Here is a 20970-nt window from a genome sequence, read left to right as displayed (position 1 = left end):
AGAATTATAAGTCGAAAAAACAAAATAACAAGACTCACCCACACAGAACAAGAGACGAGACTAAAGGTCTAAAATCCTATTTGGTTGAACAAGTCGAGTGATCGGCTCTCCTTTGTTCCAAAATCCGAATTCTGTTTAAAAAAGAGGAAAGGTCTGGCCGTGAGGACCGTAGCCAGATAAGTAAAAAAGAAGTCGCCACTTCTTCTTTATGCCCGGGGCGGCTTTTTCCTCTGCCTTCCTCGAAGCTCAAAATTTGACAAAGTCAAATTCGAAGACTCTGGAAATTCATTTTAGTAGATTTTGGTTCAATCTAGAAAAGAATGAAAAATCCATCTTCGTTCTTTTACTCCGGCCAGCGTCACGGCCATCGCCCTGACTAGGAAGAAGCGCGCCCGCTCTGTGTCCGGGCAACCTATTTATAGGCTTCTGGCATTACCTCATCGGAATAACTTCACCGGTACGTGAGGTGGCCTTTCTGGAAGTTTTTGGAATTTTCTGGAAGCTTCGAGAATGTTCCTTAGCTGATCCCTGTCCAGGCCAGCTGGAAACCACTGGTTGTCTTGGCAACCTTGCTTCAAGCGGCAATCACCGGAAACAGATGTTTCCTGTTTTGCTCGTTCTTTACTTGCCCTTAATGTCTCCTCTCAACTTAATACATTCAGGTATGGATGGAACACCAATGTTAAATACAGGTTGGACAAAACATTGCAACATGAATCACATATATCTTGTCTAATAAAGATCAGTCTCAACACATAATAGTACTTAACACAATAATGGGTTCCTCCAACTTAAACACATATATTGATATTGGTCAAGCTGTTGCATCTTAAAATTATGGCATAGCAAACTCATATTCCAAAATTGTGCCTTGCTACGCGTTTGAGCAGGTCGTGTCCTCCCAATTGCTAACAGTTTAATTTATTAGATTTGTTCATTTCTATCAGGTCACCCCTATGTCAAGCTTTAACACCATCTCCTGGTGAAATTTTGAACGACTACATGTTTTGGGATAGCCAATGTGCCTGGGCCAAATTCAATACCTAATTTTACACCATCTCGTACCACCATGTCACTTGACACAGGGCCTGGAGACTCTGAGGTGGACTCTCCAATCTCTGGGGTCGAACTCACTGAGGTAATTTAAAAACTCCCCGGGGGCAAGGCCCCGGGGGTAGATGAGATCCGCCCAGAGTTTTTAAAGGCTCTGGATGTTGTGGGACTGTCATGGCTGACACGCCTCTACAGCACTGCGTGGACATCGAGGACGGTGCCTCTGGATTGACAGACTGGGGTGGTGGTTCCCCTCTTTAAGAAGGGGGACCGGAGGGTGAGTTCCAACCATAGGGGAATCACATTCCTCAGCCTCCCTGGTAAGGTCTATTCAGGGGTGCTGGAGAGGATGGTCCGTCGGTAGGTCGAACCTCGGATTCAGGAGGAGCAGTGTGGCTTTCATCCTGGCCGTGGAAGAGTGGACCAGCTCTAAACCCTCGGCAGGATCCTCGAGGGGGCATGGGAGTTCGCCCAACCAGTCCACATGTGTTTTGTGGACTTGGAGAGGGCGTTCGACCGTGTCCCTCGGGAAGTTCTGTAGAGGGTGCTTCGGGAGTACGGAGTGCTGAGCCAACTGATAAGGGCGGTTTGGTCCCTGTATCACCGATGCCAGAGTTTGGTCTGCATTTCCGGCAGTAAGTCGGATTTGTTCCCAGTGAGGGTTGGACTCCGCCAAGTCTGCCCTTTGTCACCGATTCTGTTCATAACTTTTATGGACAGAATTTTTAGACGCAGCCGAGGCGTTGAGCGTGTCCGGTTTGAGGACCTCCGTATTGTGTCTCTCCTTTTTGCAGACAACGTGGTTCTATTGGCTTCTTCAAGCCGTGATCTCCAGCTCTCACTGGGGCAGTTCGCAGCCGAGTGTGAAGCGGTCGGGATGAGGGTCAGCACCTCCATATCCGAGGCCATGGTCCTTGGTCGGAAAAGCGTGGGATGCCCTCTTCGGATCGGGTATGAGATCCTGCCCCAAGTGGAGGAGTTCAAGTATCTTGGGGTCTTGTTCCCGAGTGAGGGCAGGATGGAGCGCGAGATCGACAGGCGGATCGGTACAGCGTCTGCAGTAATGCGGACTCTGTACCGGTCCGTCGTGGTGAAGAGAGAGCTGAGCCAAAAGGCAAAATTTACCTGTCGATCTACGCTCCTACCCTCACCTATGGTCACGAGCTTTGGGTCGTGACCGAAAGAACGAGATCCCGGATACAAGCGGGCGAAATGAGTTCCCTCCGCAGGGTGTCCAGGCTCTCCCTGAGAGATAAGGTGAGAAGCTCGGTCATCCGGGAGGGACTCGGAGTAAAGCCGCTGCTCCTCCACGTTGAGAGGAGCCAGATGAGGTGGCTCGGGCAGCTCACCAGGATGCCTCCTGGACGCCTCCCTGGGGAAGTGTTCCGGGCATATCCCACCAGTAGGAGACCTCGCGGCCGACCCAGGACGTGCTGGAGAGAGTATGTCTGGTTGAGCTGGATGAAGTGGCTGGGGAGAGGGAAGTATGGGAGTCCCTCCTAAAGCTGCTGCCCCCACGACCCGACCCGGATAAGCCGAATAGAATGGATAAATGGATGGATGATAAACGAGGGATTGTCTGTCTGCACTCGGCGTAATTTCTCTGTTGATGTGTACATGATCACATATGTGTCGGTATGAATTATGTGAACGTATGACTGTTGCACGGAGTATAATATAGGCGTCTATCCGTGGTGATATTGATATTTTAACAAAGAAAGAACGCTCCGCTTTCGCAGAGCATTAACAAACTGAGATATACTCTTATTGTTCCTCTCCACGGAAATCTTCAGTAAAAGGCGAAAGATTTATTCCATCTGTAGAGAAACGAGTGATCTGATAATCTGGGTCAAAACGGGCCACCCCACTGCTGGTCTCACCAAATTCACAGGCGGTCTCACATTCAAATCGCAGCATCATTCCTTCTAATACAAACAATAGACGTTGATAGAGTTACTATACTTAGAAGGACTCAACCTAAATAGAAGGTTTAAACGAGTATTTTGTGTTCATTAATGTCTCACTTACTTTAAACCTTGTTGCCGCACAGGATTGTAAGTACTGGATCGAACACTGACGGCGCTCGTTCTTTCAAACAGCGATTGGGCGTCTATTTTGAGTATTGAAGGTAAAAACAGTTGTATGTCTTGGTACGTGTACTTTTGGTATGAGAGAACAGGAAATGATCCCATCTCTGTGTTTCGTTTGAAAATGTGTAATTTCATTATTTTATTCAACACAAATCGGGAAACAAAATACGATCGTAATTTCTCAGATGGTTTCTCAAATTTCAGAAATGCTCTATATCTCTAATGTGGCGCAAATAATTGAGGCTTTTGACGTTGCTGGCATGGTTTGGGGTGTAATTCACCTCCACTGCGATGGTGGCATTCGATATTTGACATTTGAATATAAATCTGTCATTTTACTTTAGGAAGTAAAAGTTGTTTTCTAGAAATCCATACTTTTGATGTATGAGGAACAACAATCAGGCGCATTGTCAGGTCTAAATACCATCAGACATTTAACCACACGCTGGAAGGAAGAGGAGAAAAGAACCAGAACAGGTTTACTCGCGAGGAGAACGATAGAGAGAGGAAACTCAGTTACAATCTCCATCAATTCTGAGTTCTCCCTCCACGTGCTCCTCTATTTAATGTTTTGGTTGCCCTGGTTACAGAGGCGTTGCTACACTAAAGGGAGGTGAGAGTGTGACTGTAGCAACGCTGTTCAGCTAGCTAATAATGTTGTGTGGTGCGAGGCCGCATGGCCTTGGCCGATCCGTGACCCCACGAATGCAGAGTCTGTTCTTACATGGTTGGCAGCTTCGTTCCTGGCTGCAATCTCTAAACCTGGATGCCGTGTCTCTGTAAAACAATGCTCTAGACTTTCTTGCTACATTTCACACAATAATAATAATAATAAGTGAATAATCAGATACCTCTCGTGCAAACACTCTAACAAAGGTTAAGTAGATGTGAGATAACTTGCATGAAGTCTACTTAAACAAACATTGAGTAAATATGGGATAACTAAAAACTGTCTCGGACAAAAGCAATTAACAGAGAAAGGGCTTCTCTTGAACTAACAAAGAACAAAGAACAAAGATGTTCTGTTTCTAACTAGTGAGGGCCTCTCAAAGATAAGACAAGGAAAGGGAGTATAAGGACTCCCCAAGGCTAGCCGGCACATATGTTGACTTGAGCGAAGATATGTGACCTTCGGTTCCAGGCCGACCAGCGCTTCAGCAAAACTAATTATTCTAACATTTCCCTCCTGTTTATCACATATTTGCTCAAATCCTCACATCACCGTAAACAACCACTACTCTCGATTTTCAGTTGTCGGATCACATTTATGAAAACAAATATGTTTACACTCAAAAGATAAATGTTGCGTCGTCATCACTCAGAATTGCATGGATCGGGGAAAAAGTCTTGTAACGTCAGTGCACGAATCCCGTCATCAACATTGTTATCATCATCATCATCATCTTGTCGCTCAGACATTAGACACATCCGAGCCATCTTGTCCTCCATGGGCGATATTGCTGTAGTGATGAGACGGTTAAACAGAGCTCATATTGGTTCAACAGTTCATTTTTTCTGACATTTTTCTCAGTTGTCATTGTCATCCCAGTGTCAAAGTTCAATGTGGCTTAGAATAATATTGAATGTTTCGTGACTTGTAAGAAATTCAAGAGCCACTGGCATAGTGGTTCTCTCAACTCATTTTAGTTTAATTTATGGTCTATTCTTCGCAGGTTTTAAACATGACCACCGCCTAGATCTTGAAGTACGGCGTCACAGATGACGAGACGGTGGACAAACTGCAGCAGAGAATTGCAGACGAAACCAGCATCCCTGCAGCCCAGCAGGAGTTGCTCCTGGAGGCCGGCTCAGCTTTGGAGCCTCTCGGGCCGGCCACGCATTGCGCCATCGATTACACCGTAACTCATATCGAATCGTTCTCGCATAAAAAATGTCAATGGCACATCATGTCTCAAATCTCATACTATGTGGAGGAGCTAGATGGGCGGCGGACAGACTTCCCTCTCGTTTTCCTGTTTGATCGCTCATCTTGTAGTTACGAACCACCGTTGACTCCTCGCGTCCTCCCTAAAAATGTCAGTTTTATCCATGAGTCTTCCTCCTCCTTTTGTTGGAATTAAAATGTATTTTATTCTTAGTGTGTGCCATAGAATAGTGTAACTATTTAAACATTCTTAGTGTAGCTGCCATAAGAAAATGCACTGATATGGAACGTTTGAGCCAGGCTCTGTTTCCAAGTGGGAACCAATTTTAGTTTTTGTGTTAGCGGTTCCTTTTTGAGAGTTACACAAGGGCGAGTGTCTGATTTTGAGCCACGGCGTGGCAACGTTTTCCGTTTGCAAAAGCAAGTGATGAAGAATGCAAGGAATGCTTCTTTTGTTTCTTTTCTGATAACATTTTTGTTTATTGGTTAAACCAGAGTTTTGAAGATCTGTATTGTCAAGATTTACGTTTTTTTTCGTTTTCTCCCTCGAGCAAATGCGGCAATGAGGTAATCCTTTGTCATATTAGTTGTTAGCCATGATATTAGCCATGATGTTAGCCATGCTATGTTATGTTAGCAAGAACATGACGAATGTGTTTTAAGTGCATGAGCAGATTTAAGTTATTTTCTGTGTAACGTTTATTTTTCTCTGTGAGAACGTTTTATGTTAATAGTCTTTATGTCTTTTAGTTCTCACGGCATGTGTGTGGAGAAGGAGTTGAATAAATGCCCGTTTTGAAGAACTGCTTGTACACCTGATTGACAAGAGGGAGCTACAGTGAGAACTCAGCCAGCCCGGCGCCAGAACAAGACGTTGTTCGGCAGAGCTACAAGCAAGTCACTTCACTCACCTCTTCCATCGGACAGATAAGAGACTGTACATTCACCTGCCTACACAAGTAGCTACCTGAGTCCAGAGAGCTTTGGGTGCCAGTCAACAATAAGTAAAACATTTGAACAAGTTAAATGTTTAAAGGTGGACTAGCCTCAATTGCTGTAAAGGGACCTACAAGTGCTAAATTGTGCAATGTTATGGTGATGTGTGCATGTTGTAAGGTTTAAGTGCTTGCTTATTTGCACCTAGTAATGTCTGATTGAGGTGTGAACGACCATTCATAGCATTTGAAAACAAGTTCATTTGCAAACATTTAAAGGTGTAGAACAACATTTAAGTGATTAAGTCATTGCAATGAAAATTAAGTTTATTGTACATTTAGTCAATATATTAGACAGGTTGGTTGATAAAGTAAATTACAGGAGTCAGTAGTAATTCAAGATAGCCTACTGTAGTCAAGTGATAAAACTATAACATCATTACATTAGTAAATCAGATTTATACTTGAGTTTAAAGAAAATCAGTTCATATAGCTTAAATTTCATGCAAAATCGTAATAAAAAATAATAGATAAATTAATAATCTTAATAAATACTGAGTTCATGAGACTTCCTAAAAATGGATGTGTCCAAGATAGAAGGGATAACTCCAATCTTAGAAGGCATTGAGGATGCTGATAGTGAGCAAGCAGGTAAAACTCTTAAGGGGGAGACTGAAATAAGTGAAGGCAAACAACCTGCCCCAGAAGATGAAATAAGAAGAAGTGAAAGATCAAGAAAGCTCACTGAGAAGGGACAAGAACTCGAAGAGACTAAACTCAAAGGTCTCCAACATCGTTTCTCACGTACCTATGACAAGTGGAAGATTCTTGCTAAGAAATCAAGGAAGGAGATAGAGGGAGCCTCTTCTCAAGAGAACCTACAAACTCTCATCAACAAGGTAAAAGAAGCATCAAATGATGTACAGCAGGCGTACGAAGACCTGCGCAAATGCATAATCCCTGATAAAGAGACACGCCGTCGAACAGACACCTGCGACAATGTCTCAAGGCAGATATTAGAGCATGCTTGGAATCATCTCCAAGACAAAGATAACGAGCAAGAAATAAAGTGGTTTGAAACTGGCTCTGTGTTCTCATTAGAAGTATCAGAAGCATGCAGTGCAAGCTCAAGATCATCACTCTCAAGTAAATCCTCATGTAAATCTTCAAAAATAAGTGAAGCTGCAGCAGAATTAGCAGCAAATGAAGCCACTTTGGAAGTCCAAGAGCAAGTGGAGCGTGAGGAACGTGAACTCAGAAACCTAGAAGCTGAGTACAGACAAAGGCTTGTGCAACAAGAAAAGGAACGTGCACAAGAAGAAGAGCAATGTAGACAAAGGCTTGCACAAGAAGAAGAAGAATGTGCTGCAAATAAACAGGTCTTGGAAGAAAAGCGCAGAAAGATAGAACGCTTAGAGACCATAAAAAAGATAAATGCCGCCAAGGCCAAACTAGAAGTGTATAAACAAGAACAAGGCTCAACCTCAGACTTGCTGGATCTATTCAAGGATTATAAGCCCAAACGAGAAAGGCTTACATTCGACTCAAAACCTGCTGTCCCGCCACAACTAATCACAAGGATGCAATCATCTATAACTACTCCCAAAGAGGATAGCACAACTGATTTCGCCAAGGTACTAGCAGAGTCCTTCAGTGTAAGCCGTCTCCCAGCACCAGAGCCTGCTGTTTTCAGTGGGGATCCACTAAAGTACAAGGGCTGAAAAATGTCCTTTCAAACGCTGATAGGCAGAAAGAATATACCAGCGAACGAAAAAATCTACTACCTACAAAAATATGTTGGCGGACCAGCAAGGAAAGCCATTGAGGGATACTTCCTTCTAGGAACAGATGCAGCCTATCAGACAGCGCTCAGTGTCCTGGAAAAAAGATTTGGAAGCTCCTTTATGGTTGCTAAGGCGTTCAGAGATAAGCTGGCCTCATGGCCAAAGATAGGACCCAAGGAAAGCATTCAGCTACGAGAGTTCTCAGACTTCCTTCGAGGCTGCCAAGCAGCCATGTCGCAAATAAAGAGCCTGGAGGTCCTTAACGACTGTGGTGAAAACCAACGAATGCTCTCCAAGCTTCCCGACTGGCTTACAGCAAGATGGAACCGAAGGGTGACCAGGATGGAAAAGGAAAATGAGACTTTCCCCAGCTTCGATCAGTTCGTGGAATTCGTCACAGAGGAAGCCGATATCGCTTGTAATCCGATTACCTCCCTTCACGCTCTGAAGTCTGGAGATGGTGGAATGGAGAAGCCACAAAAAACACAAAGTGTTGGTGCCAAGGTGCTAGCAAGTAGCTCTGAAGAGAAAACAGATGCTAAAGGATGTGTATTCTGTGAGAAGTCAAATCATGGCTTACAGACATGTCGAAAGTTCTTGAAAGAGACAACTGCAGAACGAGTCAAGTTTGTGAAAACAAACAAGCTCTGCTTTGGATGTTTGAAATCAGGACATCAGTCCAAGAACTGTGAGAAGAGAAGCATTTGTGAGACATGCAAAAGGAAGCATCCAACATGTCTACATGAAAATCGTCCAAGGGAAGACAATAGGAAAGAACAAGAGGATGGCGAAAGAAAGGAGAGTGGGAGACGCTTTAAGAAAAAGGAGCGCACAAAGGAGAAGGAAGACTTATCAGAGTCTGAAGAGAAAGAAGAGACACCAGTAGAGGCAACAGCTAACAGAGTGGTGCAAGACAAGAGGAGCACCTATTCCTCCACAGTTGTTCCTGTATGGCTGTCCACAGCAAGTAATCCAGAGCAGGAAGTGCTCGTATACGCTCTATTGGACAACCAAAGCGACACCACCTTCATCCTGCAAGAAACGGCAAAAGTGTTAGTTACAAAGAAACAGGCTGTGCAATTAAAGCTCTCCACGATGTCATCCAAAGATACCGTCATCCAGAGTCAGAAGTTAACTGGACTGCAGGTCAGAGGTTATAATGAGACAAGGAAAATATCTCTCCCAGTAACCTACACAAGAGAGTTTATTCCTGCAAACCTAAGTCATGTCCCCATACCTGAGACAGCAAGATCATGGCCTCACCTAGAGCACCTTGCCGGAGAGATCACTCCTTTATGTGACTGTGAGATTGGCCTGCTCATAGGCTACAACTGTTCTCAGGCCCTGTTGCCCAGAGAAGTGGTGTCAGGAAAAGATAATGAGTCTTTCGCTCAACGAACAGACTTGGGCCGGAGTATAGTTGGCTGTGCAGATCCCTGGTTCGAATCTGGGTCATGGCATAATCAAATTACTTTGAAGAATTTCTCCCTTGCTCACTATTGCTAAACTGACATCTTTTGGACAATGACGATTTTCCACACAAGTCTACGGTCAATAGCCGTAACTTGTAGGGCGAGTGGCGCAAAGAATAAAGCATCATGGCATATTCAAATAATGTCACCTATTTTTTATTTTCATTTTTGCAAAAGTGTTACAAGCTTACAAGCCACATATTCCCGTGGGGCTCGTGGAGCAATGGGTAACGCATCTGTCTACAGATCAGAAGATTCCAGGACTCCTGGCCAGCTTACATGCCATTTTGTGGTCAACATTAGCTATGTGTAGTTTATGTGAACTTTTGGGTTGAAGTAACTCACAGACACTGTCAACAAATAGTCTTTCCAATTTTGTCTCAGCTCAAGTATTAGGGATCATCAGATCTGCGTAGTTATTGGATAGTTCCACCAACATTTTAATATCAACATCTGCCTGGGTGTCGTGGCTGAAGATCCTAGAAAAAAGACCCTAAACATGCAACTGCATATTGGCCATAATATAGCATCGAGGCGGCTGCAATCCCAGTTTGAATCTACATACACACAAGCTTACAGAAAATGACAACTTCCCGTGGGGCTAGTGGCTCGTTCCTTGCTCTGAACGGAGAGCCAAAACGATTCCTAACACTTACTAATGAAGTCCTAACCAATTCCTGTGTGTGTATGGGGGGCGGGGGGGGCAAAGGAACCAATCAGATGGCCCGAATCCATGCATGGCCGATGACGGCAGTGATCAACACAGTGCTATTTGAGAAGTGAAATGCAGTTTATAGGATTTGCAGACAGTGTGCAATCTTTATTTAAACAAAAGTAGGCAAGTGCATACATTTGGAAACCCCATCAGAAAAATGACATCAATATTTAGTAGTTCCTCCTTTTGCAGAAATAACAGCCTCTAAACCAGTGGTTCTTAACCTGGATTCGGTCAAACTCTATGAGTTCGGTGAGTCGGTCTCAGGGGTTCAGCAGAGCCTCCACTGTGGAGGTCCGAACACACCTGTTTTATAAATTCGTGATAACGCCTATCTGAACTGGTCTCGCAAAGGCAACAGCAGAAGTCCTCCTGATTTGCTGGTATGTCATTTGTCATGAATTCATGCATTGTGTTGGTTTTATTCTTTCAACAAGGTGGTGTTCATGCACTTCTGCATGAGTTCCGCTCTATTCTTCTGGCCCAACTCTTTCGGCGCAGCCGTTAGGTAGATATGATGACCATGGAAAGTTCTTTGTGAATTATCAATCTTTGCCTTTCATGTTCATCGGGACTACACTTTTAATAGGTACCTACACTGTGTATTTGGATAGAGACTGCTGAAAGTATACACATATATGCTTCGTGAACTACATGCATTACTGCGGGTGAAGAAGCGTGAACAAATAAGTCAGCAGACAAGTTTGCCGATTTATTAGTGCCCAGAAGAGAAGCACTTCACAGTTTAACTATTTAATGTCTGCCAGAATAATCGATGTACAGCTGTGGACCCCTTTCGGCGAGATGCAAAAGAAGGTCCCTCTCCCAGCGCCAAGGTTCTTTATACTACTCTGGGCCGCCTTCCTGCAAGGAGGCGACTCTGCCTAGCCTAGCGGTGGCCAACCCGCGGCTCGCGAGCCGCATGCGACTCTTTGGCTGGTTTCATGCGGCTCTTTTACGTTCATATCAACATTTGTGTTTATTTTTCGTGCGTATTTGCTTCGCTTGAGTTCAATATGGTATTTTGGTCAAACGCGCATGCGCGTGAGGTGAAATCCCGCAAAGGAGGAGGGACAAACAGAGCGATTGGTTTTGCTGGCTTTTTAATGAATGGCGACTGTGACTACGGGGGCCCATTAGGTCCAGAAAAGCTGACACGACGCTTGCCAAAATGGCAAAGAAAAAATGCACAGCTAAACGAATATATGACGATGAACACAGGATGTTTTTAACAGAGTTAAAGTTGTTTTTTGTTGAACGCTATGGCAAGCCATTCTGCCTGATATGTCGGACGTCATTGGCGCATTTAAAAGCTTCAAATGGTCAGCGCCACTTCAGCTCACTTCATGCCAATATCGATAAGGACTTTGCAAAAGGGACTGATATTTCGCAAGCACAAGTTTGGAGACTTTGAAAAGTCAGGCAGAAAAATAGGTACAGTTTTTCAAAAAAATTACGAAGCACTCAGAGACTGTCACACTTGCATTGTTTCAACTGACTTGGAATATTGCACGGGCTAAAAAGCCATACAATGAAGTGGAGTTCGTTAAAATATGCCTCAGTGACGTTATTGAAATCTTGTCTCCTGAAAATGACAAACTAAAACGAATGGTCTGTCCCGCCACACATGGTAAGTGGAAAAACGTATGTTTTTGTTTGTGGAATTTGTTGAACTGAGTTTGTCTGTGTGAGACAATGCAGACAATGTTCATTGTTGAAAATGTGGTCTTTGGTCTGTGGTTTTAGTACTGTAGGAGTCAATTTGTCATTATCATGTTGGTGCGTGACATAATAATGTCACACAATAAATTTGGCTGAGCAGAGGGGTGTGTGTGTGTGTGTGCGTGTGTGTGTGGGTGTGCGTGTTTGTGTGTGTGTGTGTGGGGAGGGGGTGTTCATGTGTGCTCAGTTGTATGATGTGGCTCTTTGCGATGACACAGTAAAAAATGTGGCTCTTAGTCTCTGACTGGTTGGCCACCCCTGGCCTAGCTGGTGTGATAACGTGTGACCTTGTAGTCTTAACTGAGAGCGACTTCTACATATGTGCAAAGGGTGTCATAGAGAAGAGAAAGCTAATAAAGCAAGACTCGAGTCCTATTCTAACAAACCGTTGGTGAGAATGGGTAGACAGGGAAGCCTGTAATGCAGTGCTTCTCAATTATTTTCTGTTACGCCCCCCCCTAGCAAGAAGGAAACTTTTCGCGCCCCCCCCTCCCCACCGTGACTATCCTAACTTGTCTTGTAAATCGTAAAATGTTGCACTGTCGCAAACGTCACAGAAGTAACAATGAGAGCGCCACTGCCCCCTGCTGGGAAGATGCGCGAGTACACTTTATTCTAGTACTGCAAAAAAAAAAGCCTGTTCCCCAGGGTCACACGCGCCCCCCCAGGTATAGCACGGCGCCCCCCAAGGGGGGCGCGCCCCACTATTTGAGAAGCACTGCTGTAATGTCATGACTCGTCCCCGGTCACGTCCATGTTGTCATAGTTTTGTCCGTGTGTCTGTGTGCTCACCCCTCCCCTCCTGTGTGCCCATGATCAGTGTGATCATTCTCACCTGCCTCTTGTTACCTGTCTTGTATATTAAGTCCTGTCTGTGTATCACTCCCTGTCGGAGCATTGATGTGTTTGTTACTGTCATGAGGTTTTTTTGGTTCCTGTCTTGGTAATGTCACCCTGTCTTTTTGTCTCACGTCTCTGTTGTTGGTTTTGTTAGTAAGTCTTGTCAGTTTGCAGAGTCTTTTGAGTTTGCTTCAATAAACCGTGGTCCAAGCTGCACTTGGTCCCCCTGCTCCATTTCCACACTCCGTTCGTGACATGTAAGCGAGTCCATCACTCGTATACTCCATCGCTTTTCGGCCTTTTGGCTAAAATCAGGTGTAGTATCTGTTCTTGGGTTTGGCGGATTAAGAGAGCTGACCATAGAAGAGAGAATTTTAACCATAAGAATGGTGATTTTACCCTTGGTTTTACTAATCAGTTCTGTTTTCATCCCAACAATGAAGGCACTTCTAGAGTTGGACCGAGCCATTTTTTACTTCATCTGGAAATCCAAGTTGGAGAGACTGAAGAGGGACACCATGAAGAAAAACAAAAAAAAGGTAGGAAAAGGAGTGCCGGACTTAAAGCTCTTCTTAAAGCCTCGGAAGCAGATATGTTGCCCTGCACCTGCGAAGCGCGCTCCTTACACCAAATGCACCGAAAAGCCAAGCAATGACACGATTCTGGATGGACTCATACCTCCGGAAACTAAAGCTAATAACCACCGACCAAAGAATTCCTGTGTCTTTTAACCTGCCACCTTCTTATTCCTTAATCAAGAAGTTTTTGAAGAACTTTAAATTAGAGCAAGAATATAGTGAAATTTTAACAAATCACAGATGTATGATCTCTGTCGTACAGGAGCGGGAAGCGGTGTGTCCAGTGCGCGGGCTTGCATTCGGCGAGCCCACAACAGTTTGGCGCAACGTCAACCACCCCGCCCTCTCGAAACAAACTTCGGGACCTGTCATGGATGGTGGCCCATGATGTCCTCCCAGTCAGGTCCGTTATGCACTCTCGGGGCATGTCAGCGCTCTCAGCGTGCCCCTGACCTGGCTGTGGTGCCCAGGAGTCAGTGTGGGACCTGCTCTGGTAGTGCAGGGCTGCCGTAGACCTGTGGGCGACCTGCAATTCCCCGCAAGGTAAGCGCAGATTGCAGACCTTGTACTCTATGCGTTGACCCCGTTGAAAATCAAGCAAGAAGACTTTACAAAGCAGTCGTTGCCATCAAAGACGCCATGTGGACTTCCAGAAACTTGCTGGTAAGGAAGCACAGACAGATACCCCCCCCCCCCCCCACGCCCCCCCCCACCCAGGCCTGGCTGGCTGCAGCAACTCTCAAAGCTGCACACGGCAAGCCTAGGAGACATCGACCTGGTATTGCAGTACCTCCAGGAACAGTGCACCCCCTCTACTGGTCAAATCAATAGTTCATATGTTAGAAAACCATTTCAATCCGTTCGCTTCATTCTTACAGGATTAAGCAGTCAATTATGACTTGATGGGGTCAGATCTCAATGTAAGATGTTAGGATTTGAGGCTTCCCCACCAAACGGTTTGCAAATAGATTCATTTCTCGAGGCTTCATGTGCACACAACACCCCCCCCCCCCTGCTGGTCAAAAGGAGCAATTTATTCCATTAATGAGAATTACATTCACCTTTATATTTTGCTTCATGTAGCCTGATCAAAATGAATAAAAGTTCTCTGTATGTGCATTCACGTGTAACATTGAAGGAGGTGGACGTGTGTTTCAATATGTAAATAAATACCATCGTTGTCTATTAAGAAGTTAAAAGTTGATGAAACACATTTCTTTTTTTGTAGGGATGCTGTGTTTTAACAAGGAAAGACTGATATGCTTATGGATGAAGATGACTTGTACTTGTGATTGTGCTTGTAAACAGTAAAGAGCGTGTGCAATTGAGGGGGGTGGTTATTGGTTTTATTCAAAAACAATATTTGTCTGGGGCTTCATGCCCCTGGTTGGGTCACCCATAGCAAACAAGCCACATCCGGCCCACGGGACCGTTTAATCCGGCCCGCCAACCCTGAATAAATTGTATCATTAAACATTTGTTTTGGTCATTTTGCCTGCAATGACTGCGTTTCCCCAGTAGATGGGGAACCGCTCGCCTGCGCATTTACTACCGGAAGCCGTGTCAGAAAGCCCAGTGCACACTCACAAGTGCGTGTACGTACTCAGTAGTACGGACATGACGCACCCGCGCTCTATTTGTATCAGTCCCGAATTTAGAGCGTGGGCTGTAATGACAACATTCTTGTAATTTGCGCACTGAACTTTCAGATACAGTTTTACGCTAAAGCCACCTACAAACCTTCCCCTGGAATCCTTCTATTAAAATGAGTCGCCCAAGGAAAAGCAAGGTGGAGACAGTGCCGAGTGTTTAGAAAAGTGTTGCTAATTTGGCTCGACGTCCGCGACGTGACGTTCAGCCACATGAACATCAATATCAACCCGTCACAGATTGAGGTTAACGGACCAACACGTCAGATCTCTCCTAAGAATTGCCACAACAAATTTTACTCCAGACTATGACGCACTAGCAAAAAAGGGAGACCAACAACACTGTTCCCACCAAAAATGAAGGGGAGGCTCTCAAGTTTGTTGTTAAAAAATGCATTTTGAATATGATTTGTACCCTTAGCAGGGATTGAAACTAACGACCATTCTCATTTTCAAACAATGCAGGATGCTCAAGGACATTGATGCACCACCTGTTTGCGACTAATCTTAACCTGTAAAGTTCTTAAGGCTTACTTTAAGGAAGTGTTTCCCGTTTCCTCAACTCTGTTACCAGGTGTTTGTGAGTTAAAACTCTGCTCTGACTTTCAGATGCCCCTCACCGTGTTGCCATTTTGATTACTTTATTTGGATGTATGTTTTCACCGATTCTTGAAGATGATATATTTGGTCAGAATGTTTGATGTGATCTCATAAGATAAACATCTTTCATTAATCTGACCTGCAGGCACTGAAGTGATGGAGACTGTTATTCATAATAACAGTGTCATATTTTATGAGAATCACTGATAGCAGTTTTTTAGTGAGTTATTATTTTTTTTAATGCTGTTAATAAATGCATTTGTTTTCAAAAAACTTGTTTGGAATATCCATGCTTTACTACCTACTAAAGGCCAAAATCCTTTATGAAATGACCTTTACAGGTTGCTTATATTACTTCACACAAACACTACGTCCATCTGCTCCTGGTTCGGCCCTCCGGTCCAAATTTAGAACCCAGTTCGGCCCGCGAGTCAAAAAGTTTGCCCACCCCTGGGCTAGACAAAGCCCGGCTCTCACAAGCCCCTTATGAAGAAAAACACAATTGGATTTTGTTTTTCCTCACCCGGACGCGGGTTACCGGGCCCCCCCTCTGGAGCCAGGCCTGGAGGTGGGGCTCGAAGGCGAGTGTCTGGTGGCCGGGCCTTCGCCCATGGGGCCCGGCCGGCCACAGCCCGAAAAGGAAACATGGGTCCCCCTTCCCATGGGCTCACCACCTGTGGGAGGGACCAAAGGGGTCGGGTGCAGTGTAAGCTGGGCGGCGGCCAAGGGAAGAGACCTTGGCGGACCGATCCCTGGCTCCAGAAGCTGGCTCTTGGGACATGGAATGTCACCTCTCTGGCTGTAAAGGAGCCCGAGCTGGTGTGCGAGGCAGAAAGGTTCCGACAAGACATGGTCGGACTTGCCTCCACACCCATTTGGGTTCCGGTACAAGCTGGCCCTGGACTCTCTTCCACTCTGGAGTTGCTCACGGTGAGAGCAGGTTTGGGTATACTTATTGCCCTCCGGCTGGGCGCCTGAACATTGGAGTTCACCTCGGTCAATGAGAGACAACCCTAACCTTAACCCTCCGCCTTCGGGTGGGGGGATGGGTCTTGACTGTTGTTTGTGTCTATGCACCAAACGGCAGCTCAGAGTACCCACCCTTTTTGATGTCCTTGGAAGAAGTGCTGGAGAGCGCTCCGTCTGGGGACTCTATCGTTTTACTGGGTGACTTCAATGCTCACGTGGGTAATGACAGTGAGACCTGGAAGAGCGTGATTGGGAGGAACGCCCCCCCCCCCCCGATCTGAACCCGAGCAGTGTTCTATTATTGGACTTCTGTTCTTGACACAGATTGTCAATAATGAACATCATGTTCAAACATAAGGGTGTCCATGTGTGCACTCTGCAACAGGACACCCTAGGCCACAGTTCAATGATGGACTTTGTAGTCATGTCATCGGCTTTGCGGCCGCATATTTTGGATAGAGGCGGAGCTGTCAACTGATCACCACCTGGTGGTGGTTTGGCTTCGACGGTGGGGGAAGATGCCAGTCCGACCTGGCAGGCCCAAACGTATAGTGAGGGTCTGCTGGGAACGTCTGGCAGAATCCCCTGTAAGGAAGAACTTCAACTCCCACCAGAGCTTTTCCCACGTTGCGGAGGAGGCGGGGGACATTGAGTCCGAGTGGATCATGTTCCGTGCCTCTATTGTTGAGGCAACCGACCGGAGCTGTGGCCGTAAGGTGGTTGGTGCCTGTTGTGGCGGCAATCCCCGAACCCTTTAAGGCATGCCTTCAAGCTGAAGAAGGAGTCCTATCAGGCCTTTTTGGCCTGCGGGACTCCAGAGGCAGCTGGCAGGTACCGGATGGCCAAGCGGTACGCGGCTTCGGCGGTAGCTGAGGCAAAAACTCGGGCGTGGGAGGAGTTTGGCGAGGCCATAGAGAACGACTTCCGGACGGCTTTGAGGAAATTCTGGTCCACCATCCGGCGTCTCAGGAGGTTTACAGTGGAGATGGCGTGCTGCTGACCTCGACTCGGGACGTCGTGAGTCGGTGGGGAGAGTACTTCGAAGACCTCCTCCATTCCACCGACACACCTTCCATTGTGGAAGCAGGTGTCAAACGGGCACTTTTTATCCGGCTCCCCGGTAACAGGCTCAATGAGCCGAGGGTGAAGGGACTCGTCCGTAGCTGACCACCCGAGTTAAATTAATTCTACCAGAATCAATCTAATTTCTTTACGACGCCAACCCCTTTCAAGTCATCCGACGCGCGAGCTGAGTAACTCAATTCGAGGCAAGTCGTCAGATGCCTTTGTTAAGACCTCAAGGATTTGTTAATTTACTAGAGCGCCCTCGCCCTAGCTGAGCTCAAGATAACTACTTCGAACCAGATCTGACAATTCCTGATGTTAAGGATTAAAGCTGTCTTCACTTTAAAAAGAATTGAACGGATTTAAAGAATGACTATGATAGGGAAATAAAGACATTTTAAAGTTGTAATTACCGCATATAAAACCATGCTCGACATAGTTAATACGAAATAATCGATACCAAATTAAGGCTTAAGAGATTTAATGAATAAGCCAGAAAAAGAATTATAAGTCGAAAAAACAAAATAACAAGACTCACCCACACAGAACAAGAGACGAGACTAAAGGTCTAAAATCCTATTTGGTTGAACAAGTCGAGTGATCGGCTCTCCTTTGTTCCAAAATCCGAATTCTGTTTAAAAAAGAGGAAAGGTCTGGCCGTGAGGACCGTAGCCAGATAAGTAAAAAAGAAGTCGCCACTTCTTCTTTATGCCCGGGGCGGCTTTTTCCTCTGCCTTCCTCGAAGCTCAAAATTTGACAAAGTCAAATTCGAAGACTCTGGAAATTCATTTTAGTAGATTTTGGTTCAATCTAGAAAAGAATGAAAAATCCATCTTCGTTCTTTTACTCCGGCCAGCGTCACGGCCATCGCCCTGACTAGGAAGAAGCGCGCCCGCTCTGTGTCCGGGCAACCTATTTATAGGCTTCTGGCATTACCTCATCGGAATAACTTCACCGGTACGTGAGGTGGCCTTTCTGGAAGTTTTTGGAATTTTCTGGAAGCTTCGAGAATGTTCCTTAGCTGATCCCTGTCCAGGCCAGCTGGAAACCACTGGTTGTCTTGGCAACCTTGCTTCAAGCAGCAATCACCGGAAACAGATGTTTCCTGTTTTGCTCGTTCTTTACTTGCCCTTAATGTCTCCTCTCAACTTAATACATTCAGGTATGGATGGAACACCAATGTTAAATACAGGTTGGACAAAACATTGCAACATGAATCACATATATCTTGTCTAATAAAGATCAGTCTCAACACATAATAGTACTTAACACAATAATGGGTTCCTCCAACTTAAACACATATATTGATATTGGTCAAGCTGTTGCATCTTAAAATTATGGCATAGCAAACTCATATTCCAAAATTGTGCCTTGCTACGCGTTTGAGCAGGTCGTGTCCTCCCAATTGCTAACAGTTTAATTTATTAGATTTGTTCATTTCTATCAGGTCACCCCTATGTCAAGCTTTAACACCATCTCCTGGTGAAATTTTGAACGACTACATGTTTTGGGATAGCCAATGTGCCTGGGCCAAATTCAATACCTAATTTTACACCATCTCGTACCACCATGTCACTTGACACAGGGCCTGGAGACTCTGAGGTGGACTCTCCAATCTCTGGGGTCGAACTCACTGAGGTAATTTAAAAACTCCCCGGGGGCAAGGCCCCGGGGGTAGATGAGATCCGCCCAGAGTTTTTAAAGGCTCTGGATGTTGTGGGACTGTCATGGCTGACACGCCTCTACAGCACTGCGTGGACATCGAGGACGGTGCCTCTGGATTGACAGACTGGGGTGGTGGTTCCCCTCTTTAAGAAGGGGGACCGGAGGGTGAGTTCCAACCATAGGGGAATCACATTCCTCAGCCTCCCTGGTAAGGTCTATTCAGGGGTGCTGGAGAGGATGGTCCGTCGGTAGGTCGAACCTCGGATTCAGGAGGAGCAGTGTGGCTTTCATCCTGGCCGTGGAAGAGTGGACCAGCTCTAAACCCTCGGCAGGATCCTCGAGGGGGCATGGGAGTTCGCCCAACCAGTCCACATGTGTTTTGTGGACTTGGAGAGGGCGTTCGACCGTGTCCCTCGGGAAGTTCTGTAGAGGGTGCTTCGGGAGTACGGAGTGCTGAGCCAACTGATAAGGGCGGTTTGGTCCCTGTATCACCGATGCCAGAGTTTGGTCTGCATTTCCGGCAGTAAGTCGGATTTGTTCCCAGTGAGGGTTGGACTCCGCCAAGTCTGCCCTTTGTCACCGATTCTGTTCATAACTTTTATGGACAGAATTTTTAGACGCAGCCGAGGCGTTGAGCGTGTCCGGTTTGAGGACCTCCGTATTGTGTCTCTCCTTTTTGCAGACAACGTGGTTCTATTGGCTTCTTCAAGCCGTGATCTCCAGCTCTCACTGGGGCAGTTCGCAGCCGAGTGTGAAGCGGTCGGGATGAGGGTCAGCACCTCCATATCCGAGGCCATGGTCCTTGGTCGGAAAAGCGTGGGATGCCCTCTTCGGATCGGGTATGAGATCCTGCCCCAAGTGGAGGAGTTCAAGTATCTTGGGGTCTTGTTCCCGAGTGAGGGCAGGATGGAGCGCGAGATCGACAGGTGGATCGGTACAGCGTCTGCAGTAATGCGGACTCTGTACCGGTCCGTCGTGGTGAAGAGAGAGCTGAGCCAAAAGGCAAAATTTACCTGTCGATCTACGCTCCTACCCTCACCTATGGTCACGAGCTTTGGGTCGTGACCGAAAGAACGAGATCCCGGATACAAGCGGGCGAAATGAGTTCCCTCCGCAGGGTGTCCAGGCTCTCCCTGAGAGATAAGGTGAGAAGCTCGGTCATCCGGGAGGGACTCGGAGTAAAGCCGCTGCTCCTCCACGTTGAGAGGAGCCAGATGAGGTGGCTCGGGCAGCTCACCAGGATGCCTCCTGGACGCCTCCCTGGGGAAGTGTTCCGGGCATATCCCACCAGTAGGAGACCTCGCGGCCGACCCAGGACGTGCTGGAGAGAGTATGTCTGGTTGAGCTGGATGAAGTGGCTGGGGAGAGGGAAGTATGGGAGTCCCTCCTAAAGCTGCTGCCCCCACGACCCGACCCGGATAAGCCGAATAGAATGGATAAATGGATGGATGATAAACGAGGGATTGTCTGTCTGCACTCGGCGTAATTTCTCTGTTGATGTGTACATGATCACATATGTGTCGGTATGAATTATGTGAACGTATGACTGTTGCACGGAGTATAATATAGGCGTCTATCCGTGGTGATATTGATATTTTAACAAAGAAAGAACGCTCCGCTTTCGCAGAGCATTAACAAACTGAGATATACTCTTATTGTTCCTCTCCACGGAAATCTTCAGTAAAAGGCGAAAGATTTATTCCATCTGTAGAGAAACGAGTGATCTGATAATCTGGGTCAAAACGGGCCACCCCACTGCTGGTCTCACCAAATTCACAGGCGGTCTCACATTCAAATCGCAGCATCATTCCTTCTAATACAAACAATAGACGTTGATAGAGTTACTATACTTAGAAGGACTCAACCTAAATAGAAGGTTTAAACGAGTATTTTGTGTTCATTAATGTCTCACTTACTTTAAACCTTGTTGCCGCACAGGATTGTAAGT

General features: G+C 46.0%; 1 protein-coding gene, 2 non-coding genes and 1 pseudogene across 4 annotated transcripts; 2 read left to right on the top strand and 2 right to left on the bottom strand.

Annotated features, from left to right (window-relative positions):
- Window positions 1-2310: 2310 nt before the first annotated feature.
- LOC133148574 (uncharacterized) lies at window positions 2311-13758 on the top strand. Of its 2 annotated transcripts, XR_009712675.1 has the most exons (4): window positions 2311-5595; window positions 5779-12753; window positions 12940-13035; window positions 13337-13758. XR_009712675.1 is itself a non-coding variant. In XM_061271614.1 (2 exons), the coding sequence occupies exon 2, from the start codon at window positions 7688-7690 to the stop codon at window positions 9251-9253; it is 1566 nt and encodes a 521-aa protein (XP_061127598.1). In that variant the 5' UTR covers window positions 2311-5595; window positions 5779-7687; the 3' UTR covers window positions 9254-12933. The 2 variants fall into 2 exon arrangements, 1 of the variants encoding a protein (XP_061127598.1); XM_061271614.1 differs by lacking the exons at window positions 12940-13035; window positions 13337-13758 and having other exon boundaries at window positions 5779-12933.
- Window positions 2777-2888, bottom strand: LOC133148584 (U5 spliceosomal RNA). The gene has a single exon (XR_009712683.1). It is a non-coding gene; the product is annotated as a U5 spliceosomal RNA (small nuclear RNA).
- On the top strand, window positions 12782-12948 carry LOC133148581 (U2 spliceosomal RNA; annotated as a pseudogene).
- A 6875-nt stretch (window positions 13759-20633) lies between the features above and the next one.
- LOC133148583 (U5 spliceosomal RNA) lies at window positions 20634-20745 on the bottom strand. The gene has a single exon (XR_009712682.1). It is a non-coding gene; the product is annotated as a U5 spliceosomal RNA (small nuclear RNA).
- Window positions 20746-20970: the final 225 nt, after the last annotated feature.

Source organism: Syngnathus typhle, unplaced genomic scaffold (assembly GCF_033458585.1).
Source record: "Syngnathus typhle isolate RoL2023-S1 ecotype Sweden unplaced genomic scaffold, RoL_Styp_1.0 HiC_scaffold_117, whole genome shotgun sequence".
NCBI lineage: Eukaryota > Metazoa > Chordata > Actinopteri > Syngnathiformes > Syngnathidae > Syngnathus > Syngnathus typhle.
Note: the sequence above shows the minus strand (reverse complement) of the source record. Positions and strands in the feature narration are given on the sequence as shown.